The 26,155-nt window shown below is 44.3% G+C and overlaps 1 protein-coding gene and 1 non-coding gene across 6 annotated transcripts in view; both read right to left on the reverse strand.

Moving 5' to 3' along the window:
- GOLIM4 (golgi integral membrane protein 4) overlaps nt 1-26,155 on the reverse strand; it is a 79,793-nt gene that overhangs the window by 9,310 nt on the left and 44,328 nt on the right. For 2 of the 5 annotated variants that reach the window (XM_036444476.2, XM_045583657.1), the window contains 11 exons: nt 25,607-25,660; nt 24,220-24,370; nt 17,010-17,092; nt 16,379-16,462; nt 13,906-14,064; nt 10,800-11,132; nt 9,069-9,331; nt 8,538-8,620; nt 6,148-6,257; nt 2,483-2,650; nt 2,096-2,164 (listed from right to left, as the gene is read on the reverse strand). In XM_036444476.2, coding sequence (XP_036300369.1) covers nt 2,096-2,164; nt 2,483-2,650; nt 6,148-6,257; nt 8,538-8,620; nt 9,069-9,331; nt 10,800-11,132; nt 13,906-14,064; nt 16,379-16,462; nt 17,010-17,092; nt 24,220-24,370; nt 25,607-25,660 — 1,557 coding nt within the window. The remainder of the gene's footprint in view (nt 1-2,095; nt 2,165-2,482; nt 2,651-6,147; nt 6,258-8,537; nt 8,621-9,068; nt 9,332-10,799; nt 11,133-13,905; nt 14,065-16,378; nt 16,463-17,009; nt 17,093-24,219; nt 24,371-25,606; nt 25,661-26,155) is intronic. The other 3 variants (XM_036444477.2, XM_036444484.2, XM_045583658.1) reach the window with 3 other exon arrangements.
- On the reverse strand, nt 21,952-22,084 carry LOC118725116. Its single transcript, XR_004989860.1, has one exon. It is a non-coding gene; the product is annotated as a small nucleolar RNA SNORA31 (small nucleolar RNA).

The following is a 26,155-nucleotide window of genomic DNA, read 5'->3' on the forward strand; positions in this document are numbered from 1 at the left end:
GGTAATAACTGTGCAGTGAGGGCAGCAGGACAGATGTTCTGAGCAGGATCTCGGGGGTAATAACTGTGACTGAGGGCAGCAGGACAGATGTTTGAGGAGGGTCTCGGGGGTAACTCTGCACTGAGGGCAGCAGGACGGACAGATGTTCTGAGCAGGGTCTCATGGGTAATAACTGTGCATTGAGGGCAGCAGGATGAACAGATGTTCTGAGCAGGATCTCGGAGGTAATAACTGTGACTGAGGGCAGCAGGACAGATGTTCTGAGCAGGATCTCAGGGGTAATAACTGTGCATTGAGGGCAGCAGGACAGATGTTCTGAGCAGGGTCTCAGGGGTAATAACTGTGCAGTGAGGGCAGCAGGACAGATGTTCTGAGCAGGGTCTCAGGGGTAATAACTGTGCAGTGAGGGCAGCAGGACAGATGTTCTGAGCAGGGTCTCAGGGGTAACTGTGCAGTAGGCAGCAGGACAGATGTTCTGAGCAGGTCTCAGGGGTAATAACTGTGCAGTGAGGGCAGCAGGACAGATGTTCTGAGCAGGGTCTCAGGGGTAATAACTGTGCATTGAGGGCAGCAGGACAGATGTTCTGAGCAGGTCTCAGGGGTAATAACTGTGCAGTGAGGGCAGCAGGACAGATGTTCTGAGCAGGTCTCAGGGGTAATAACTGTGCAGTGAGGGCAGCAGGACAGATGTTCTGAGCAGGTCTCAGGGGTAATAACTGTGCAGTGAGGGCAGCAGGACAGATGTTCTGAGCAGGGTTTCCGGGGTAATAACTGTGCAGTGAGGGCAGCAGGACAGATGTTCTGAGCAGGGTCTCAGGGGTAATAACTGTGCATTGAGGGCAGCAGGACAGATGTTCTGAGGAAGGTCTCAGGGATAATAACTATGACTGAGGATAGCAGGACAGATGTTCTGAGCAGATCTCTCAGGGGTAATAACTGTGCAGTGAGGGCAGCAGGACAGATGTTCTGAGCTGGGTCTCAGGGGTAACTGTGCAGTGAGGGCAGCAGGACAGATATTCTGAGCAGGGTCTCAGGGGTAACTGTGCAGTGAGGGCAGCAGGACAGATGTTCTGAGCAGAGTCTCGGGGGTAACTGTTCACTGAGGACAGCAGGACAGATGTTCTGAGCAGGGTCTGGGGGTAACTGTGCACTGAGGGCAGCAGCACAGATGTTCTCAGCAGGTCCATGGGCGGGGTTGGGGAGGGGATGGGTTGTTCAGGTTGCCACTTGTCCATCCTCTCATCCCCTTTCGGCCAAAGCCACACAGTAGCTGGGTGCCTAACTGAGAGACACCTTCACTGGTCCAGAGAGAGACTGGACACAGGGCATTGGCCTCCTCCATGCCACGTCCCCAAGTACCAAGCATCAGGTGTCCAGGCAGTGACGTGCTGCTGCAAAGCGGCCACCACCAGCAGCACTCAGCAATCAGGTACACAAATGTGGCCCCACGATGCTCTCAACCTGACACAAATATGCCAGAAATGTACAATAAAAAAGCAAATTGGAATGAAAGGTGAAAAATTTCTACCCAAATGCATTTTACTCAACTGAGTTCCTTACATAATTTTCCTTTTCTTTCCTGTTAAATGTAATGAAGATACCGGATTCTTGGGAGGGCAAAAGCTAAAAGGAGAGCCGGAGCCCACATATTTACTATAAATACCTGCAGGGTGTGGAGCCTGTTCTACAGGCCCTGTGGGGCCCCGGGGGGCAGGCACTGTGCAGTGTCTACACAGAAAGCTGTGAGGTTCGTGCAGGCTCCCTCAGCGTGCAGGACGCTGCTCTTCTCTCTTTCATGAGGGACAGATACAGCAGGAAAAATCCTAAAAGAGACTGTCTGTACCCCAGTCCACTATTCCTGGACGGCCAGATGTCTTCTTGAGAGCCAGGGAGAAGGAATTCTATTCTCCTGCTATGGTTACCTTCTCACCAGTGTGTCCACTGCCATGGGCCATTTCCTCTTGAAACCCCCTTTCTTATCCTGCCCAAGTCTTTCCATAAACATTTCTGGAAAAAAGACACTTTCAAACCGATGCTGCGGAGGTTTGGTGAGGGTGCGTGCAATCAGTCCCCTGCATCCCTCCCGCCTTCCTACCTCCTCCTCGCCCTCCTCCTGGTACTGCTCGTCCACATTATCCTCCTGCTGGTCTGGGTTTCCCGCCATCTGTGACACAAGGGGGAGGCTCAGTCACTGAAAGTCAGGGAGGTGCTCTACTATACTCTGGGACAAAGAACAAGCCCACCGCTTGTTCCCTGCATCAGTGGCCAGGAAATAATGAGTAACCGTTCCCAACACAAAGCCCAGGCCATCCGTCACCCCCTGTCCCGGAGTGCAGACACATCATTCCATACAGCGGCCTGAAAACCAGCCAAAGAGGCGAACCTTCTGTCAACACAGGTCATGACTCACCGGCTGCATAAACGAGGCATTTATTCAAATGCCCAGGAGCCACCTCCACCCCCCAGAATGGCCTCTGCTTACCACCAAATGCTCCTCCATTTCCGCGTTCCCTTGCTTTTGCCGCCTTTGCTTTTGCTCCTCGTTTTCATCCGGTAGGTTTTCTTCTCTCGCTTGCTCGGCCTCCTCAAATTCGTCTTCGCCTTGATTGTTAGGGTCATCTGCGGGGTTGATGTCCTCCACAGCTGCCCTCTGTAAAATTTTAATGAAAAGCAACCACCACTTCAAAACCCGGGATCAAGTTTAATTTCATCTGAGAGGCCATACGCGGGCAGAAAATGAAATGGTCCTTCAGAGGACTGCTCAGATCTAACCCTGCCAAGACACACGAGCACACCCCCCGGCGTCAGAAGATAAAACTCCTGTGTTGCCTGTCAGAGGCTGAGGAATCAGAATGAAATAGGTTGGGCCCTTCTCTTCTCTAAGGGATTCCAAGCGGGTCACAAGCAATGGGAGCATCACAAAATAGACACTGGAAAAACAGTCTATAAAAACCAAAGACCAAGTAGGAGAAATAATTAACAGGGAAGGTTTAGATGGGCAAATGGTAATTCCATTCACTGGCGTGCTGATTTTCATACAGACAAGCTTTCCTTCAAAGCAACTTTTTCCAAGTAAGTGGGTGTAAAAGCTGTTGAAGAGAAAGAAGGCCCACACCGGAAAGGACCCAAGAAGGGGATACATAGAAGGCAGGAAGGGGGCTAGTTCAAAAGTAAATGATCACGCCTCTTATGATCAAAGAGATCAATCAATGAACGTGTATGCATACATGCATAACCCATGGACACAGAAAATAGGGTGGTAAAAGCCTGGGGTTGGGGTAGGGGTAGGCTAGAAGAGGTCAATGAGGAAAAAAAGAGGCACATCTGTAATACTTTCAACAATAGATATATCTATATCTATATCTATATCTATATCTATATCTATATCTATATCTATATCTATATCGTCAATGATCAGAATCCAGTACAGATGACATTTCTTTACAAGGAACACTGTCAGGACCCTGAGATACGTTGCACTGGCCAGGGACAGGACAAGGAGAACCGAGTTAACCCACCATTGGCAACATGTTTTGAAAAATATCTCCCAACCCATCCTACCTCCCAAGTGATTCTTAGTTCCTGTGTTCAACAAATTCCTTTCCTATTACCAACTTTAACATGATCTCGGTTTTCCACTGAAGTTCCCAAGGCGCCTCTCAAAACAAAACACAGCCTCATAAAGGTTCTGATTTCAGAGCCTGAGCTGGGCAGGAAGGCGGCACATGGCTGGCTTCCCCATCACTCCAGTGTCATCAACAGGACACTTGACTGAAGCAGAAAATGCTCTGGCGATGGAGGAGCCTCGCAGTGGGATTTCCTCTCTAGTGGCTTCTCCAGACAGATTCTACTTCAACCCACTCCAGAGCCCTGGGCAGGCTGGAGAGCTCAGGCAGTCTCGGCTGCACTGTCATTGGTACATCCCAGCTACACACTCCATTCAAATGCAAATGACTCTTCTTGGGAAGAGAGAGACTGAGAGGTCACTGCCTGCACACTAAACCCCAGGTACTCCACCGTCTCTTGTCATATGGGTTTCTTGTTGTGCATGATCAATAATTCATGTGGAAACAGAAAGAAAAAAAAAAGTCACACATTCTCTTCAGAAAAAAATAGCAAACCTTTTGCAAAAGTTAATGAAAATATACACACTAGCTCCAACTCTGCTCAAGTAATGAGTAAGGTTGATCAGGCCTGGCTGTTATCTATAATAATAAAAGTCTAATATGCTAATTAGACCAGATGTCCCTCCGATCACCTTCCAGACAAAGCCAGGTTGAGAGGGAAGCCCGGGTCCCGGGTGCCAGAGGGAAGCAGGTGCCAGCAGCCGGGGGAAGGAAGGCCCTATTCTTGCATGAATTTCATGAATTGGGCCTTTAGGATCCTAATAAAATAACTAGAGGGTCAATTACACCTCCCTGAAGATGGAAAAAGGCGAAGGAATTAAGAAGTACAAATTGGTAATTACAGAACAGTGGTGGGGATGTAAAGTAAAGAATATAGTCACTAATATTGTAATAACTATGCATGGTGTCAGATGGATACTGGATTTATCAGGGTGACCAGTTCATGAGTTATGTAAATGTCCAATCACTATGTTGTACACCTGAAACTACTATAATATTGTGTGTCAAATGTAATTTTCAAAAAGCATTAAAGAAAAAAGTAAATGAAAGAGATCAGACAAAGAGAGATACAAACAAGCTAACAATTTCTAATTCAAAGAAGGCATGGTGGAGAAGAGAGGCCAATGTGTCCTGTATGTTCTCCAGATCCAACAAACTGATGACAACAGAGCAAAAGACTCTAAGTCACCAAGGCACTCAACATCCTCCACTGACTGGATACTCCCCCTCATCCCTCTCAGGCACACTCTCGGCTTTTGCACACTCCCTCCCTTGCTCTTTCATATTCCAGCTCTCTCAGACTCTCTGCTCTCTCCAGCTCTTGTTCTCTCCTGAAAATACTTCAGGGCTAGGGGTTTCCTGGGGCATTCTTTCAAAATGCTAATTCCAGGGCTGGCAGGCAAATGTGTTTCACCACCTCTCCGTGCAAGTCGAGTGTGAAAACCATATCCATCACGGTGGCTGTAGGCAGCCATCAGGAGGAGGACTTTTTCAACGATAATCAAGGAAGCAGGGGGAGCCTTTTTTCAGTCCACAGGCTCAATGTAAACAAGGCCCACGGGACAGCACAGACTACATTTTATAAACACGGTGGTTCGTTTCCTAGCCAAAGAGGAGAGGAGAGCTACAGTAAGTTGCCTATAGCACGGACACATCAGCACAAGAACACGTGCCTCCAGCATTTGTTCTCTGTCCTCACAGGAAGGCCAAGGACCCCGACAACAACCCAGCTGAGCTGGGAGTCTCAGTCCTCTTTTGGTAAACGCAGTGTAGCACCATGGTACTTGCGCAACGTTTTTCACTTCTCGAATCACACCTGCTTATCCATGTATTTATGAAAATGCTCACTGACATACATACCACCCTAGCAGATGCTCCCCAGGCCCAATGATAGCTCATTCCCTTTCTCTGGTCCCTCTCCAACTCCCACACTTGACTTTTTCTCCTATCTTTCCAGATTGCTACATCTTTCAATGCCTTTCAGTTTTGGTTTTGTGATACACACACACACACACACACACACACACACACACACACATATATATATATATATATATATATATAATTTTCATTTATTCATAAGAGAAAGAATCCTTTGGTGGTTTCCCAGAGCAAACTTTAACCCATTCTCATCTCACAGCCCCTCCATGGTGTACAGTTAATAACTTTGCTCTATGGCAGTGTTTCCCAAAGTGTGGTATGCGTACCCCAGGGGTACGGGAAGAGTTTGGTGGGGTTACGTGTTGCACCGGAGTTTGGTGGGGATATGCACTGCACCGTGCTTAGCTGCACCTAATTCTATGTTCTCATGAGTACGAGGGGTACTCAGTGTTACGAAAATTATAGAAGGGATACACATATGTCAAAAGTTTGGGAAACACTGCTCTATGGTATGGTGCAAGCTGCCCTCCTCCCGTGCTGATGGAATGACAGGCGTATCTGGAGCCAGAGGCCGGGGGTGGCAAACCTGCCAGCTCCCTGGGAGTTTCCTAGGGTCATGCCCAGAAGAGAGGACACTTACGTCTGCCTCAGAGTCTGGGTCCGCTTCCTGGAGCCCCTGTCCTCGAGGCTCCTGGCCGTTCTCTGGGTCTTCCTCTGCCTCATCTTGGTGCTGGTTGTCTCTCTCATAGGCTAGCAAATCAAAGGAACTGACATGAGCCGAGACGAATCACACAGGATGCTTTCCTTTCACTAAACAAAAGCCACCAGGAGGCTTTTCCAGAGACCATTTCACCCAACCTCTTCCTCCTGTGAGTTTAATTCCAAGTAAGGGGTACTTCTCGCTGGTCTGGCTCAGTAGTTGAACATTGACCTATGAACCTATGATGCTTCGATTCTCAATCAGGGCACATGCCCAGGTTATGGGTTCAATCCCCAGTGTAGGGCATGCAGGAGACAGCCAATCAATGATTCTCTCTCATCCCTGATGTTTCTATCTCTTTCTCTCTCTCCCTTCCTCCCTGAAATAAAAAAATATATATTTAAAAAAAAAAATGCAAAGTAAAACTTACTTCCCAGATTTTCTGAATAATGCCATGTCCTTTTCCCAAAACTGTGTGTCTAAGCAGATCACCATTCTAAGTCTCTGAAACAAATGTTTATAACAGAAACTGCAATTTCTCATCCCCATTCCCACTCCATTTTGTAGAACAAGTCAAGAATCAAAACTCTCTCAAAGAAAGCCCGGTCAACCGGACATTGCTAAAATTACCAACTAATTTTTGGTTAATATCAGGGGAAATGTCAAGGTCCCAAAAGGAGAAATTGACAGTTTCTTGAAGTCAAGGAAAACAACCCATGCGTGGAACGAAAAAACGAACACTCCCTATCCTGTACTTTCTGACACCACGCTATGACACATACTTCCGCATTATCCTCTCACAGACATGTACTTGTTGCTGCTTTTGGAAGAAAATGTTTTCATAAAGAGAATTGAGATAAGAGCACAAAGAGAACAAATAAGTTATTTATTTATTTATTTATTTATTTATTTGAGGTCCAGTTAATGTAAATTCATGCACTGGATGGGGGGTGCGGGGAGTCCCCTCAGTCTAGCCTGCTCCCTCTTACAGTCCGGGAGCCCTCAGGGATGGGAGGCAACCTGGCAATCAGGGGAAGGTGATGCCCCATCACACCTCTGCTGCTGCCACTGCTGGCAGCGCTAGCCTCAGCCAGCCCTCATTACCTGAGCCTTGGGTGGCCCTGAGTGGCTGGGGGACTGGGGGAAATTGGGGGGACTCCGGAGTCAGGCTGGGCTGAGGGGAGGAAACGCCGCTATAGTGTGGCTGTGTGCACCACCATCTTTGAGGGAGTGACAATCAATAGGCATATTACCTTCTTATTGGCCGTGGGCACTGCCATCTTTAAAGGTGTGAAGGTCAATTAGCATACTCCCTCTTTATTAGATAGGATTTTTTAAAATTGATTTCAGAGAGGAAGGAGAAGGAGAAAGATAGAAACATCAATGATGAGAGAGAATCACTGACTGGCTGCCTCCTGCACGCCCCCTACTAGGGATTGAGCCTGCAATCCAAGCATGCTCCCTTGACTGGAATAGAATCCAGGACCCTTCAGTCCGCAGGCTGACGCTCTGTCCACTGAGCCAAACCAGCTAGGGCAGAAGTAACTTGTTAAGTAAGCTATTAGAGGAAAGGTTAAAAATACGAAGAATATTTGACCTATAGAAAATAAAAATGCAGGATAACTTACCATCAGGTGTCAAGTGCACCCAAGAACTCATTAAATAAAGAAGCGAACAAACCATTCTTTTGTCTTACTGATAATAGAACAAAAAAAAGCTTAAAGTGCTGACATAAGGAAAACAATTTCCTGACTATAAGGGCTATAAACCACGAGAACAGGATATTGAGGGAGTTTGGGTAATCACCTTCCTTTAGACTTTAGAAAGAATACATATCTAAGTGTTAGTGTTGTCAGAGAGAGTTACTTTCCAGTTCTATTGTCGGGGAGAGCAATATTGGATAAATTACATACTAGGGGCACACTATAAAAGAAAGCCACTATTGACTTAATGTTTCAAAACTTTTCACGCCATGATCCAAAAGCCTTCAAGGTAAGGAGAAAATGAAGACGTTTCCCAGAGCATAATGGTCTTATGATAATGTGTCAGAAATAACTATTTGGTATACAAAAGCTCAAACTACTATTTATTTCCCACTCTAACATGTTGCAGAGGAAGCGTTATCTTGGGCAATTTTGGCTACTAATGTGCACTGTTTGGAAGGATTAAGAAAACCTCAGGAAGGATTAGGAAAAATACAGAAATTTTTTTTTAAAAGATACAGGGAACACAAGTCTCCTTTGCATGTACTCAGAGATGCATATAACTCTGAGTTGGTTATGTACTACCAAGCGCTTTTATTAAAACATTCATCATCTAAGAAGTCTTACCACCTCCTTCTTCTCCTTGGATGCCCTGGTCCTCTGCTCCCTGAACAATATCGTTATCCATAGCATCATAATGAGCTTGCTGCCTGCAAGGGCACAAACATTATGAACTCAGCAACACAAATTATGTAGCACAGTTTGACTTAAGCCATTTGTCTTTAAGCACAGCGATAAACTAATTTTTCAACCTTTTTAAAGAAGCCATACACATTTCTTTAAAAAGCTGATGCCATTGGGTTTCATAAAGATGCTAGATATACTTTCAAAGGATAACTTAAAAAAGAGAAACTACTTTTCAAATGATAAAATAAATCTGGCACAAAACCTGCCAGATTATTCGGAGACCCAAACTGTCATCTTTAAGCAGAAAAACAAAATGTTAGTTACTTTTTAAACTAAATATTTGGAATTTAATTCTGCCTCAGCTACAGGAGCAATGAGCCTCTTGAGTGTATGGATAACAAATGCAGGAAGCTGTTTATAATCTGCTTCTGAAAACTAGAGGAGGGCTTATCCACAGCCATCAGAAGCTACCTTAGCTGCTCCGGGCGCTGTGGCTGCCCCTCCTCCTGCCGGGCCTGCCTCTGCCGGGCCATCTCTTGGGCCAGAAGCTGCTGGTGCTGCTGCTGCTGCTGCTGCCTCAGCAAGTGTCCTTGCAGCCTCTGTTGGTGCAGGGCCTCCTGGTGCTGCCTCAGCCGCTGGGCCTCCTCTGCACGCCTCACCGCCAGCCTCTGCTGTTCCAGCTGCTCCTCGTACGGAGATCGGAACTTGGTCACGGGCTCTGCTGAAGGATGCACCTGGGGAAGATGAGTTGGAGTTGAGCAAAAGCCGTTGGGTCCTCTGAATTCTCCCTTCCTTTGTTTCTCAGGACAAACTCAGGAGGCAGGGTGGGTGCATTCAAACCTCTCTCTCAGGTGAGCAGTGACTCCACGTGACACCCAAGGTCACCAAGCGCTAGGACTCCCATTTCCCAGCTCCCTGTGAGTCACTCATGGCTTCTTGGCCACTGCTCCGCCCGACTTACTGACAGGAAGGCCAATTTCAGCGTGCTCCCTCTCAAACGGGAGAGGACAACCAGGAAAAATCAGCGTTGAACCTTAATTAAACTTATGTTCAAAGGCTCTGTTATAAGCGGAAACTTGGCGATCGCACACTAATTGGGGCAATTTGTGAGCTTGAGGCTAAAGACCTAGGGATGCTAATTAACTCGAGCAATGTCTACACCAATCGCAGGCTTAGCAGCCGCCAAAAAGTGAAATTTCAGATTAGGGTTGCAAGAGCAGAGAACCAATTTTATTCCAAGAAACAAAGAATGGGTGAGAAGACAGACCCTTCTGATCAAAGGAACAAGGGATGCAGGGATCCTTAAACTCTACTCCCACTGAAGGCTCCACCTCTCTCCTCTGTCCCCAAGGATACGATGCACAGAGCAGAACTGCTTTGGAAGCAAGCCACAGAGGACACAAAACTGGGAGGGTTCTTGCGGCTAAGTTGGCAGCATCACCAGAGCCCAGCCCCAGAGGCTGGCACACCTGCTCAGCCCAATGCCTCCAGCAGCCTGAACTGTTGGAAAGTTCAAGGCCAAGCCCACTTCAGTTAGAAATAAAAGGTGGCCGGTGTCTATGCGAAGACCAGGCAGCCTATTGTTGAGGATCGGCTGAGATAGCGGAAAAAAGGTACCTAGATGCATTCAGTGTTGCTTTAAAGTTCTTTTAAAGTACTACTGATACAAATAATAAATGATGTGTCTAAATCTCACTTATGGGAGAGAGGACTGGGGGTCTGAGCTGAAAGATGCTCACTTGGTAGAGTATCCTTCAGTGACCAGCAATTTGCTAGCTTAAGGTGAATGGGCTAACGCCAGCATGCCCCTGGGAGTAGGTGAGCAGGGAGAAGAGACCTTTGATCATAGAAAACCAAGATGACCACAGGGCCTGAGCACATCTTGGGAAGGTGCCCAGGCAGGTGCTCCCCTCGGAGGCTCTGTAAAAGGGACGTGAGCACGCGTCTCCTGTACTGTGGACACACAGCACAGCACACAGACCAGCCGCTCTCTCTCTTCTCTCCAAAGAGTTTCCTTGGGTGTGTAAGTAGCTTTGCTCTAACATTACAAAGGAAAAGTGAAGTATGTGCATGTGACACTGGGTAGAGTCACATTTTTATTTTAGAGACTGCCAAATATGGAAGATTTTTTTTCTTTAAAATCAAAGCCACGCCCCCATCCCAGGCAGGGAAAGAGCCCCCACGCAGTGGAGAAGCTCCTACCTCCGCGTGAGCCTGAGCGTGCCCTTCCGCGCCATCCTCTCTCTGTTCCCGCTGCTCCTTCCACTCCCGGTCCTGCTCCTCTGGCGATGGGTCGTGTTCCTCCTCCAGGCGTTCCGCCTGCCCCACCTGCTCCATCGCCTCCTCCTCCAGGGCCTTCCTTTGCTCCTCTTCCACCTGGTGCCCCTCGGGCTCTCTGGATTCCGCCTGCGGCTGGTTGAGCTCTGCCGCCTGAAGTTCGGCCTCCTTCTGAGCGGGAGGGTCGTGTTTTGTTTCCTCTGTTCTTCCAGCCGCGGCGGCTCCGTGATTCTGCCACGCTTCACTGTTTCGAGACACCTAGGCCAAGCACAACCCTGTCTTCAAAACCATGTCTCGACTGGACAAAAATCATATACCTATGGATGAGGACAGCGAGGAGAGGGGGAAGGTAAGGGCAGAGGGTGGAGTCATCCATCTCCAGGTGGAGGGGAGCTATGGGGAGGGGGGAAGAGAATAATCTGAACAATAAATATTTGTTTTAAATAAATAAATAAATAAACAAACAAACAAACAAATAAATAAATAAATAAATAAATAAATAAAAAACATCTCTATGGGGTTAGAGCATGGGCACAATCCTGGAGTCCAGACGTATAGAATCCTGATTCAAAAGTATGGGTGCAGTGAACTCTTCTCACTGTGTAAGCTCCCCTATAAAACAGAGCAAAAGCAAACTTCCTCTGGGGAAGAACAGAGCAGATAACCCGAAAGTACAATCTGTCAGTGACTGCATCTCAGTGGCAATCTAGCCTCCGCTTTCCCTTAAAATAAAATAAAAAAAAAGGGGGGGGGGGGAGGGGGAGAATGAAAAACAAACAAACAAAAAACACCTTCAGCCCTAACAGGTTTGGCTCAGTGAATAGAGTGTAGGCCTGCGGACTGAAAGGTCCCTTTGTCTTTTCCACAATGAGAAAGGGTCCCAGGTTCGATTCAGGTCAAGAGCATGCACCTTGATTGCAAGCACACCCCCAGTGGGGGGTGTGCAGGAGGCAACTGATAGATGTTTCTCTATCATCAATGTTTCTAACTATCCCTCTCCTTTCCTCCCTGTAAAAAAAATAAATAAAAATATATATTTAAAAATAATACCTTCAAGGGATGAAATGTTGACGTACTTCTTTTCCATGTAAATTTTGTCTTAGGTAAGGATTTCAAGAGAAAGGATAAGATCAAGCAGAGGATGAGCTGGGTTTATTTGGGATTAGCTGATAAAAACAGAGAATGCCTTTACTCATGGGCATCCATGCCGGCTAAAATCAGTGCCCATGACACCAGAAACAGCATAACCCTTCTTCATGTATTAAGAGTCTTCAAACTACCGCCCGCGGGCCACATGCGGCCCGCAGAGGAGTCTGATCCGGCCCGCCAGGTTTTTTGGGCAGTGAGCGCAGCCGAGGTGTTACAGTAGGAATTAGTAGTTCATATAGTCCGGCCCTCCAGCTCTCTGAGGGACTGTGATCTGGCCCCCACTTTAAAAAGTTTGAGGACCCTTAAGTGGTGTTTCCTTGTAAACCAGAGGAAGGATTTTGTAGTTTGCACTGTTAATACAGAACACCCTGCATAACAACAACAATAAGTTTAAATAGTACCCCTCTTCTGAAAGGAATTTACTTAAATCTGTTTTCCCTGCAAGTTTCAGAAATTCCTGTATGATCTTCTTTACTTAGAGCAGAGGGCAAAACGGAGATGATGTCACATCCATAGGAGCATCTGTCACTCCTCTCCCACCTCTCCTTTACCAGAAAAAATAACTTCTCTCATGAGATTGCTCTCCCATGACTGAAATAAATGAGAAGGCCTCTTCATAAAGTAGCAGGAATATAAGTGGAAAACTGGGTTGTATAAATAAATAAAAACAAATTTGAGAGAAAAGTCCTTTCTTGGACATCTGAGGACAACATTTGGAGATGTACATTTTACCAACACATCTGACAACGGTGATGTACTACTGCCCCAGTTTTATTTCTCTAAAGAACACTAAGTGCTCTCAAACACTTAGTCATCTATCTCCGCACTACCCCTGTAAGGAAGGTGTGAGCAGAAAACAGCTGTCTTCAGTCAACAGGTGGGAACATGGAAGCTCTGAGTCGTTAAAAGATTCATCTAACAGACTGTGAGCCAAACAAGGGTCGAGAATAAAACTGATTCCCAGGCCAGGGATCTGGTCATGTTCTCATAAATTAGTAGTAGCCTGAGATGCAGACAGAGAACAAGGGTCCAGGAGGACCCAGGGACTGCAGACCCATCACTCATTACCCCTCTACGATGGGAACGCGGGCGAGCCTTCTCAAACACTCACTGTTAGCAGCTTGGTTGGGGAAAAGGTCACCACCCTGTCCCTTCTTGTCACACCTGTGACTGCAAAGTCAACCTGTAAGATTTAATGATCAGGGTGCTTGGAAGATCGTTTTAAGCAAGGCTGTTTTCATGAGGAACCAGAAGACAAAAAAGTCAATCCTAACACTAGTACTCATCCCCATGGTCATTCCCCAAAACAAGAAACCTTAAAATCTTAGGCCATGGAAGCTCTTTTCAAACAAATAAACCCACGTGAAGAAAGGCAGGGCCACTGTGTCTTTCCCAGAAAGCACTGCAGTCATTCTCAAAGTTTGCTCCCAGCCCAGCTGAATCAGAAACGCAAATCCTCGGCTCAGTGGTTGAGCATCCAGCTATGAACCAGGAGGTCACGATTCATTCCTGGTCAGGGCACATGCCCAGGTTGCGGGCTAGATTCCCCAGTGTGGGGCATGCAGTGGGCAGCCAATCAATGATTCTCTCTCATCATTGATGTTTCTATCTATTTCTCCCTCTCCCTTCCTCTCTGAAATCAATCCAAAAAAGGAAAGAAAAAAAAAAGGAGGAGGAGGGAAAGGAGAAAAAGAAGAAATGCAAATCTTCACTCAATTATCTGAATCTGAACCCTGGGCTGGGCCCCGCCACCTGTATTAACAGCCCTGCTGGGGGCTCTGACATACACTGCGATCTGGAAACCACTGCTGTGCAGGAAGCTCAGTTCACCTGGTGACAGCCTCACAGGGCCAGGGGCCTGACCTCAGGTAATCAGCCTTACCTCCTGCTGCTCCCGGGCTGCATTCTCCCCTGCTATGGTGTCGCCTTGCGGGGAATGTGCCACCTGAGTAACAGTTGGCTGCTCTGCTGGTTCTGCTCTTCGAAAGCTGGGAATCCTATTCAGAGTATCCTTCAGCTGTTTATATTCTGCAACTTGAGTCTGCATAGCAATTGCACAATTGGAAGAGAGAAAAAAATATCACTCGTGGATGGGCATTAGGGTTCACTGGAAGACTCGCCAGAAACAGTACACCTAAATACAAGTTGGAGAAAATATGAAGGTTGTTTCCATGCATTAGCTATTCTTACTTGGACATGCTTAACCTTTTTAAAGCACATGCAAATTAGAATTAGAGTTACAGGGAACAAAGAAAAAAATATCAAAGATAGATGTTAGTTTCCCATGCTACATTAAGCAAAGTCAGAATTTTCATAAATAATTTCCTAGTATAAATATCATTATTAGAAGACTGCAATCGGTTTTATAGCATCTGAAAATCTATTAAAATTTACATAATTATAAATACAGGTGCAGATATATTTTCCAAGTAACATTTTTCAGTGGAAAATGGTAAATTTAAGATAAGTAACTGAATAAATAGATAGATAGATAGATATGGATATAGATATAGATATAGATATAGATATATAATCACTTAAGCTACCCTCTTTTTGTTCAAATAGGGTTCCTTACTCCCCAAAACACTTTCAGTATTGTGTATTGTGCTCTGTGGTTTTTGGAAAGAAACAGCACAAACACAAAGTGAGGCTGAATTTTTATTCCTCAATTCTGAATGTACTTTTCTTTTAAATAAAGTGGTATATGCACTAATGCAGGTAGAAAAAAAGAGTATCTATTTGTGTACTATGTGGTTGGGTATGTGTGCACAATTATTTTCAATATAAGGAGTTAAAAAGGTAGAAAAAACCCACAACTTAACTAAGAAAACAAATAGACACTATTTACACTTAGCTCATTCCATGCACCAACACTGTTACCCTAAAACAGAAAGGCTGTGTGTACAAACACTTACAGACACACAAACACAAACATCTTTTTCTGAACAAGCCTCCTGGACGGGCCGCCTCGCTCGGGGCGCACAGCAGAGCGGGCGCTGGAGACCAGAACCTGCTGGTCCTCCTGTTAGCAAAGCATTTGCATGGCGCTTCCCACCCAGGGAGGAGGGCCTTTCTGCCTCTCTAATTCACATAAAGAGGGGGGCCGGGGGCACAGAGGGGCAAATGGTGATGGAGAAATAAAATAAAATAAATAAAATAAAAAAGGTGAAGAAGTCTGCCTCCTAAGTCTCTCACCAGAGTGCGTCTTTATAATTTGTACAAATATGTGCCATTCGGCTAACAGTGGCCCTTAGGCCAGAAATCTATCACAACACTCACCAACCAACTTTGGAGATCAAAGAGAAAAACAAGTGACCTCCTGGTAGAGATACATTTAATATTTTAAGGTAAATATGGAGGAATACACAAACCTTCATTCTAGCCTTTCTTCTTTCTCTTCCTCCTAAACATGTAATTTTTGATGGCACGAATGCTGTGGTTCTCAAATATTAACATGCATTAGGGCTCATGGGATGGTCCGGTTAAAAGTGCAGGCTCCAGGACACACCATACTACACTTGTAATCATTTTATAAAGAGAAAAGATGATACATGGTCTCCTGATAAGTGGGACAGGGTTGGTTTTCCTTTGCCCTTTCCTCTTAATTCTTCCAGGAGAAGAAAAGTGAAGACCTAATGATTGAAAAGCCATAATGACTGAGCCAGCCAACCCCATTCTTCACTCCTGCTAGTGAACAGCTCCGTATGGCACTGCCTTAATAAGCTGTCCAACACCAGTGCTTGTCTGTCTGTTCACTGAGCAACATCTGTGAGGGGCTGCCGTGTGCCGGGGTCTGCTCTCCACTCTGAACAAATGCCACTTACAACTCTTGTTTTTCCTTCTGTATTGACATGAGATCTCTTATTTCTATCATTTCACCAACAACACGTCAGCCTAGTCCCAAAAAGAGTGTGTGTGTGTGTGTAGGCTGATATGCTGGCAGCAAGGAAGGGAGGAATGAAATAGCCTGATAATCATTCATTTAGGTAGATCACATTCTAAAAATCCTATAAATTCTAAAGCAGGAGTCAACACAGGTTAGGCAGTGGCAAGAGACCATTGTAGAGAATAACTTCTACGATTTAAACAACGAGAATGCTGCGTCAAAGGGCTGGCGCGGGGTAGACACAGTCATGTGAGCTACACAATCGTTGCAAAAAAATAGTCAAAGGTTTATTTAATACGTTCTTGATTGAATTTTGAAAGCATGCATGATCTTCAGGGTTAGGAGAGCTTGTTCCTCAGGAACTCGCTGAAGATTGGCTTTTAGGAGGCTACATGCACAGAGGAATTCAGAGATGTGAAGCAGACTTGGAAAAAAGAACCGAACCGAAACAGGCTGCTACTCTTCTAACCTGTGCAGCCGCTAGCGCACTCTTGTGGTCTTCCAAAGTCACTACAAGATGTTCATGCTCGGTGAGTAAATTCTTATGCTGTTGCTACACAAAAAAGAATTTTACATGTTGAGTTTTAACATTCTAAGGCAAATTCTTTTTTGGCTGACAGTGGTATGACCACCCAAACACTGCTTGCTCGCCTCTTTGTTTATTTCTGTTTGTTGTCGTAGTATTTGTTAAGTTTCAAAATCGCTGTGGAGAGACGACTATGATTAAGGCAGCATTCCAAAAATCTAGAATGTGCTACCCAAATATCTTAATCACTTACAAGGAAATCAAAACCGAAAGAACAAATCTTTTAATATTAACAAACCTTTGTTGATTAAAAAAAAAAAAGGCGTATGAAAATGCAACCATCTAGCAAAAGAATCATTTCAGTACTGATGAAAATGTTTGGATTTTCAGACCATCTTTTTTTTTAGCTTACGATGTGGTAGTGGTGAACGTATTGGGAGCACTTCAGTTTATGCAAAGCCCTAATTAAACAGTGTGGGTTTGTAGAGCAGGTCAATCGTGGAATGACTTTTAAATCATTCCACAAATAAATCAGGCAGACACTACACTGTCAAATGCATGATTAGATTTTTACCTTGACATCTTGAAGCTGTGTATGTATGTCTTGGTGTGCTTTCCTTAGTTGTCTATTCTCTTCTCTCAAATTGTACACGGTCTCTATTGTAAAAACAGAAAAATAATGCATAAAGCCTGAGAATTTTTAGTCTTGTTATTCTAATATTTTCATATCTGAAGCTTCACACAACTTGTTTTAAGATTTATTTTGAACTTTAACAATATAATATTCCGAGTCAACAGAAATTATACTGTTAGGGCACGGATTCAGTTGGATATCCCAATACAATCTGGTTCAGTAGATTAAATACATGTAAACAGGTTATACACTGTAGAAGTAAAGAATGTTTAATTACTCTGAGTTAAAAATGAAATATTTCTGTTAATAAGCAAGCCCTTAGGAATAAACTGTGATGGGTAGGGGTGGTCTAAAACGTGAAGCTCTTTAGAAATATAGGCCACAATTATGAAAAAGCACAAACCCTATTTCTCAGAGCATGAATCTTTTCTACCTCCCCAGAAGGTATTTCAACATTAAGGCAACTCAAGAAATAAGAGACAGAGAGAAATCTCACTTACCTGTTGAAAATTCTAAATACACTTTTGTTCTCCTACCATTGAGTACTTGACTGATCCAAATTCTCTATTCTAGGGAAGTTTTTCCAGGATGAGACAATAGCAATCATAGTGAAGTCCTAAAACATTCCCAATCTTATGCCATACTTTTCAGGATACAGCCTTAGCAACTTGCAGAGTCTAGACCTAGTGCTCTTACCTCCTCCGCAATTCTCACACATCCTGTATCTGGACATTAGATGTTATAAATTGGCAGCCACGACTTTTTTTTTTTTGCCCCTGCAATGTTGGCTTATATATCTCCCACATTTGAATAGTCATCGCTATTTACAAAATCAAGACTCTGGCAACACTAGGCCGATTCTCATGTGCAATGCTCAGTAAAAGCTGGGCAGTGGCAGGCTGATCATATACACCAGTGTTTTTCAACCTTTTTTGGGCAAAGGCACACTTGTTTCATGAAAAAAATCACGAGGCACACCACCATTAGAAAATGTTAAAAAATTTAACTCTGTGCCTATATTGACTATATATAAAGTAATTCTCTTGAATAGGAATCAAATAAACACAAAGTAAGTATTTTATAATTACTTTATTATGAAATATTAAGTAAACAAAATAGTGAAAAATTATAAAATTCTTGTCTTGTCTGCACCTACGGCACACCAGGCAACATCTAGTGTGCCGCGGAACAGCGGTTGAAAAACGCTGATATACACTGATCTCTGAACACATAATAATCTGGCCACTCAATGTGTGTGTGTGTGTGTGTGTGTGTGTGTGTGTGTGTGTGTGTGTGTGTAATATATATATTAGAGGCCCTGTGCATGAATTCATGCATGGGTGGAGTCCAGCCAGCCTGACAAGGGGGAATGGACATGGGCAGTTGACCCGCCTGCCTGCTGATCAAACTCCTAGTTGAGGAGACAATTTGCCTATTAGCCTTTTATTTTATAGGATATACACTGAGTGGCCAGATTATTATGCATTCAGAGATCATTATATACTCAGTGTAATTCATGTTCCAAGAAGAGCTACTGGGTCAGCAGATGCCAACTGGACTATGCTGAGCAAACTGCCCCTCAGTGGCAGCCACCGCCCTGCAGATAAACCCTGACTCTCCCATGTGGCACTTGGCACTGAAGGAAAGTGCCAGTCACCGGCATTCAACATCTTTTCTGTCCATTTTTACTCCTTAGGCATCCCTGCGGTCTCCTGGGCATTGGATTTGTGACTGTGTTTGGGGTAGAGATCAACAAAGTGGGAAATGTGGCCAATGATTTGTTTATCCGTCTACATGGGATAATGGATTTTCTCAAGGTCAAAACAGGACCACTGGTGATCCAAGGGGACTATAAACATATCCAAGGCTGGATGGGACTTCAGTCTACACACATAGGAACACAAACACTTGAAGTACCACACTATGCTAGCTTTTAAAGCACTTACAGAAGACAAACTCAATGGCAGGGGCTCCCATGCTTCTGCCGTATTAGCCAGCCTCAACTTCTTCATTTGTTAAATGAGGCTGAACAGGACACCTGCCTCACAGGCTGTTATGAGAATTAAATAAGTTCATTGCATGAAGAGTCTCACCTAGTTCCGGCACACGGTAAACATCTGTTGAGTGACAGCTATTATGATGATGCAAATGAAAAGAATAATTATCTAAGCTTAAATGCTATCAGCTCATCTCTCCAGGAATTCCAAATTCTCTCCTGTAGACCACAAAGACCACTTGGACTGCACACCTTAGTTTGCCACTACTGAGCTTTAACTTATTATCCCAAGCTTTATCAAAGAACATAATCAAACAAAGCTGCTGGTGTGACAATTAGTTACAACAGTGTCATCAGGGTGTGGTCACACTCTGTTGGTTAAGGTCTCTGAGAAATTTCCCCCCAAAATTAATTGGTGGCAGAGTGTTCTCTCTCTTTGTATATCTCTCTCTGTATCTCTCTCTCTGTAACTTTCTTTCTCTGTGTCTCTGCCTCTCCCTCCCCTCCCCTCTCTCTCTCCTGCTCTCACTTTGTCTCTGTTGCTCCCCACTCCCATAAGGTATCAGGATATTCTCTCTTTCTAATAACAGGAGCCTTTATAACTTTCCGTATCTCCCCTATTGTCCTTGGTGCCAGGAAATTCAGGCTTCAATTATCTTAGTATGCAGAACTCACATATGTGTCCACCTATTTTCCATGGTTCTTATTTCTTACTTCTACATATAATTTGTTAAAACTGTACTACACATGGATTTTGTTTCAAAGAAAGGGGTTACTAGAGGGTACACATAAAAAAAAAAAAAAAAAAACCTGCCCTTAGGGATACTGCTAAAATATATATGATCTGGTTATGTAAAGTGTGCCACACACAGGTCAGGCACCTATGAAATGTATTTCTTTTTCCTTAAAGAATCTATTTATTTGTTATCAGCATAATTTAATTTTTTACTTAGCTTAACTCAGTGTATCCACTACGCCCAAGTCTTTTCCCTCAACACTGAAAGGTGTGGCTTCCCAGGGCGGGGCAAGTGCTTTCTGACTGGGAGTCCTCTGGTTCTCTCTTCCTTTACTGGACGAGGATGTCAAACCCGAGACCCACAGGCCACATGTGGCCCACAACAAATATTTTTGTGTTCAGCCAATGTAATGGTATGTAAGAAACGTTTTAATAAAAATTCTGTAACTTAATTTTTACAATATCCTGTTATTCATAATTATTAATAACGATCTACAACGTTTGGTAATGACTGATTACTATAATCATGTTGCATTCATTTCCTTTATGTGCCTTACGTGTAAGCGCACCATTTCTCTTCACTAATACCTGCAGCCAATATTTTAGCAACCGATTGCCACGTCATTAGTCTTGGACTGACTTGTTTGGTACATGCAACAGAAAATATTTCACTTTTGGAGAACAAGAAAAATAGGTTTATTTGTGTTACGTTTATTAATTTGTGCAGTTATTCAGTGTCTGGTAAGTTAATGTTCAAGAAAAATTATTAATTTTTATTAAAATGCTCTATTATTTTAATTTAATGATCATTCATTGATTTCAGCCCTTTGTATTCAGCATGTCTCTATCGAAATAAACCTGTTTCATATGTTTCTATGAAAATTGAAGCTTTTGTTTTTTGTGGCCCACATTAATTTAAACCTTGTTTATCTGGCCCTATTAGCCTTTGAGTTTGACATGCTTGCTTTACACTATTTCTATGAGGGCTTTTGTACTCAATCTTTCTTCCTTCATTTGGTTGGTTATTATTATTACTAGAGGCCCAGGCATGAAATTTGTGCACAGGAAGGGAGTCCCCTCAGCCCAGCCTGTACCCTCTCCTGCACCCTCGGGGGATGTCCGACTGCCGGTTTAGGCCCGATCCCGGGGATCAGGCCTAAACAGGCAGTCAGACATCCCTCTCACAATCCTGGACTGCTGGCTCCTAACCACTCGCCTGCCTGCCTGCATCGTCGCCCCTAAATGTCCCCAAGCTGGCCTGATTGCCCCTCACTGCTTCTGTGTGCCGGCCTATCTCCCATAACTATCCCCCCGCAAGCTGGCCTGGTGGCCCTTAACTGGCCCTGTTGCTGGCCAGGTCACCCCCAACTGCTCCCTTCTGCCATCCTGGTTGCCCCACATGCCACCCCTGATGGCCTGGCTGCCCCACACAGCCTGCTTGTTCAGTAATTTGGTCATCCCTCACTAACCCCCCTGCTAGCCTGGTCGAAGGCAGCCATCTTGTGAGGGTGTGAAGGTTAATTTGCATATTACCTCTTTATTATATAAGATTACTAGAGGACTGGTGCACCAGTAGGGTCCCCAGGCCTGGCTGGTGATCAGGGCTGATCGGCGCATTCCTGCTCTCTGGTTGGGGCTTCCCCTCCCCTGCTGCTGGCTGCTGGCCGGGGCCTCCCTTCCTGGGATGCCAACTGCCAGCCAGAGCCTTCCTTCATTCTGCACCACACTCTGGTGGTGAGCGCACATCTTAGCAACTGATAGAACTCCCAGACTCCCGGTCGAACTCCAGTGGGGACACTTTTGCATGCACTTTCTTTCAGATCAGGACCACTCGCTCTTTACCACCTGCCTGCTTGCTGCTCCTTACTACCTGGCTTGCTGCTCTTTAGCACTGCCATGGAAGCGGAAGAGGCTTCTGTCACCACTGCTGTGCTCACCAGCCATGAGCCCGGCTCCTGGCTGAGTGGTGCTCCCCCGGTGGGAGCACAATGACCACCAGGGGGCAGCTCTTGGCAGCTCTTGCATTGAGCATCTACTCCTGGTGGTCAACGTGCATCATAGTGACTGGCTGTTCTGCCGGTCATTCCACCGTTCAGTCCATTTGCATATTAGGCTTTTATTATATAGGATTATTATTATCGTCATTATTATTTTGTATTCCCCCATTCAATCTTGGCTGCCACAATGAGACAGACAGAAAGCCCGAGGACCTTTTTTTTTTGCATCAGCACTGTAACCGTAGCAACAGATAGTAACTGCTCCAGGTCTGTCAAATAGATGCATTGCTGTTTTGTTATCTTAATGACCCCTCACCACCAGCTGCATCCCCAACAAGCCAAAGCTCCTACATGTCTACACCTCGAGAGAATCATCTGCTGACACCCAGCCCAACTATAAGACCACCTTTACCCTTTGTAATTTGCCTCAGTGGCTACTTAATTCCTCCTACAAGCCTTTTTTTGAAACATTATTTTGAAATATTTATAAACAAAAGGTTGCATAAAAATACACAGGGAGGCCGAGGCCAGTTTGGCTCAGTAGACAGAGCATTCGCTTGTGGACTGAAGGGTCCTGGGTTCGATTCCGGTCAAGGGCATGTACCTTGGTTGTGGGCACAGCCCCAATGAGAGGTGTACAGGAGGCAACTGATTGATGTTCTCTCATCGACGTTTCTGGCTCTCTATCTCTCTCCCTTCCTCTCTGTAAGAAATCAACAACATATATATAACAACACAGGGAGGTTTGCCCAGTTGGCATGGCTCAATGGTTGAGCATTGCCCTATGAACCAGGAGGTCATGGTTCGATTCCTGGTCAGGGCACATGCCTGGGTTGTAGGTTTGATCCCCAGTGTGGGTTGTGCAAAAGGCAGTCAATCAATCAATCAATCAATGATTCTCTCTGACCACTGATGTTTCTATCTCTCTGGCCATCTCCCTTCCTCTCTGAAATCAATAAAAAATATTAAAAGAAAAAAAACACAGAGTTCCAAGGTATCGATCACCCACCTCTCTCAATGATCACACTGTATATAAACGTAGTGTACTATCCCAAACCAGGAAATCGTTTGGCACAAGTACAATTAACTAAACCAGTGATCGGCAAACTGCGGCTCGCGAGCCACATGAGGCTCTTTGGCCCCTTGAGTGTGGCTCTTTGACAAAATACCATGGCCTGGACGAGTCTATTTTGAAAGAAGTGGCGTTAGAAGAAGTTTACGTTTTAAAAAATTGGCTCTCAAAAGAAATTTCAATCATTGTACTGTAAATATTTGGCTCTCTGGACTAAAGATTTTGTTGACCACTGAACTAGACTGTACACCTTACTCAGATTTCACCACTGTTTTTGGAGATACTATGTATTTTTTAAACCATTTTTCGCACTTTGAACTAATTTAAATAGTTTACTTAAATTGAATATTATTTAATTTTTATTAATCACTGAATGTGCTACTTCTCATTTCCAAAACTCACAAGTACTTGGAGAAGTGACACATTTTGTCCACATTACTACGAAAATACCTGATGCTGATGTTGACGGCAATTATTTGTACTAAAGGTTCACCACAGATCAATAGCTGTTCTAGGAGCTTTTCATAAATTATTTAATCCTCACATCAACCCTACGAGGCTGGTACTGTGTATGACATCCCGGTTTTACGGATGAGGACAATGATGCTGGTGGTGATTTCACAGCTGGCCCGTGGTCACACAGCCAGTGACTGCAGAGGCCAAGGTTCACCGGGGCAGGCCGACTCTGAGAGCCTGAGCTAAGACAGGCTACTATGAGCCACCACTCAGAAGTTTTTCCTCCCCTGGGAGATTTTAAGAAATGCTTCACCATCACAACTTTTGATCATCGCAAGGACTGGGGAACACGGATGGATGGCAGTTTGTGGGTTGAGGTCAGAGATGCCAAATGTGTTGTAACACATACACCCAAGAACTGTCTTATGCAATTGGCCAATGTGCCCAATGAAAAACACTATTCTCTGCTTCCCTCAACAAATTGAAGAGATAAGGATAAATGTGGGATGTTATAAAGAACTAACTGGCTAGGAAAGGACCATTTAATACAGATAAACCAACCACCATGCCAACAAGAAATAAATCAAAAGTCTGTTGTTGCCGAAACCTATTTGGCTCAGTGAATAGAGAGTCGGCCTGCAGACTCAAGGGCCCCGGGTTCAATTCCGGTCAATGGTACATGCCTTGGTTGCGGGCACATTCCCAGTGGGGGGTGTGCAGGAGGCAACTGATAAGTGTTTCTCTCTCATCGATATTTCTAACTCTCTGTCCCTCTCAATTCCTCTCTGTAAAAATCAAAATATATTAAATTTTTTAAAAAGTCTGTTGTTCTACTGAAACATCGCTATGAGCACTTATTTCCATATGAACTGGTGAGGCAGATTTCCAAATACCTTTCAGCTTAGAAAGTTCCTGCTCTTTCTCCTGCTGCAGCTGCAGGTACCTCTGCTTATGGTCATCGAACGTCCTGCTGAAGTCTTCTCCCTGCTTGCGGTGCTCCTGCTCCAAGTCGCTGTGCTGTTTCTTCAGCTCCTCGTGCTGACTCTGCAAAAGTGAGACTCTGAATAAAAATGTAGATGGCCTAAATTATAAAAAGAGTCTATTTCCCAACAGCCTTGTCTTTCTCTTGCGAGAAAGTAAGAACGAATGGAGGAGGAGGTTTCGTGCTCCTCAGGTTGCTTTTCATTGGGGCAGCTCACCTCCGATTTCCCTTACGTTTCAAATAATGAGTTTGGGATCATAGCCAGAAATAATATTCTTCCTAATTTTTAACATCAATGGAAACAATAAGAATGTAGATGTTAGCCTGAGAGTTGGAGAAGGGAGGGATACGGGAAAATTCCCAGGCACTCAAATTACTCAGGAAACAAGGTAAAGCTAATGGAAAAACTAACCCTCTGTGGATATTCTAGACTTCCTCTTTCAATCTGTTGTTTTCCTAAAACCATTTTTTATTTCCCTTCTTTGATTTCCAGCCTTCCTGGTTAGCCAGTGTAAAGAGGGGAGAAAAAAAGATTTTTCCCTTTTGGGGAAGATTAATTGATTGTACACTGAGTTATTCTTATTTATCTTACCCCTCATTATAATACTAAGCTATGATGACAATCTACATAAATTCTACAGTCTCCAAATGTTTCATGTGAAAGGTTATCTGCTGTAATTCAGGAACTGCTTTCTTGATAATAGAAATGATTCTGGTTTCAATAAAAAGTACTTGCCCTACTGCCCTGACTGGGTGGCTCAATAGGTTGGAACAAAGTCCCATACACCAAAAAGGCTGTGGGTTCAACTCCCGGTTAGGACATACCTAGTTTGCAGCTCAATCCCTGGTCTGGGTGCATATGGGTGGCAATCTATTAATGTTTCTCTCTCTCTCTCACAAAGAGGTTGGTAAAAAGACTTTTTAAATATTAGTGGCACAAGTGAGGCATTTGAATAGTTTACTGCTTGCAGTGTGTCTAAATAAAGAAAGTATCTGAGAGAAACCACCATGAAAAATTAAGCAAACAAAAAGCCTTGAAGAATAAAGAGAAAAACAAAAATAGTAGATGACCAGAGAGTCTGATTTATAAGAAAATGTATAATAAATTAAATACGTTCTTTGTAAAAAGGTAAAAATATGATGGGGCATTATACTTACATATCATCTTTGAGCCAAATATAACTTTAATATATAAATTAACTTATTATATAAAAATTAACTTTCTGTAACTGTCCTTAATCACTTAAGTTACTTAATCCTTTCAACTCATTCCCAAAGAACAACATTAAATTACTCACTTTCAACATCTGATGCTGCACATTCAGCGCACTGTATCTACTATTGGAATCTTGCTGTAAATTGAAAAGAAGATAGTTAACACAAAGATTTTAAAAATCTGACTCTTACTAAACACAGCTTAAAAGTCTTCATGGAAGAATTTCATTTATTTCGCTTGCGTATGCTAAAATGGATTTACACTTGAACCAGGCTGTCTCTGAGACCATCTCCTTATATAAGAGCAGAAATAAAGTTTTAACATTCCACAAGTTTGCTAGGTTTTAGTAATGACAAAGAGGGCATGGAATCATAAAATAGCAGCTTGGAGAAGACTTCCACTCTCTCATCCAGAAGCGCTCAGGCCCAGGTGTACAGAGGAGCTTGTCGCAAGACAGATAATCATATGCTGTGATGGGGCTCCAAGGGCTGAACCCACAAGGACCAGGTCTCAGAAGCTCAGCTTGGCTCACAGGAGGGGAGAGACAAGCTGCTTTCCTTCCCTGAGCTTCAGTGGGCAAGAAGTTCTCCAGCCACTGCTTTATCCCAGCGAGACTCCATTGCACAGGGTG

This window comes from Pipistrellus kuhlii, unplaced genomic scaffold (assembly GCF_014108245.1).
Source record: "Pipistrellus kuhlii isolate mPipKuh1 unplaced genomic scaffold, mPipKuh1.p scaffold_m20_p_2, whole genome shotgun sequence".
In the NCBI taxonomy this organism is placed as follows: domain Eukaryota; kingdom Metazoa; phylum Chordata; class Mammalia; order Chiroptera; family Vespertilionidae; genus Pipistrellus; species Pipistrellus kuhlii.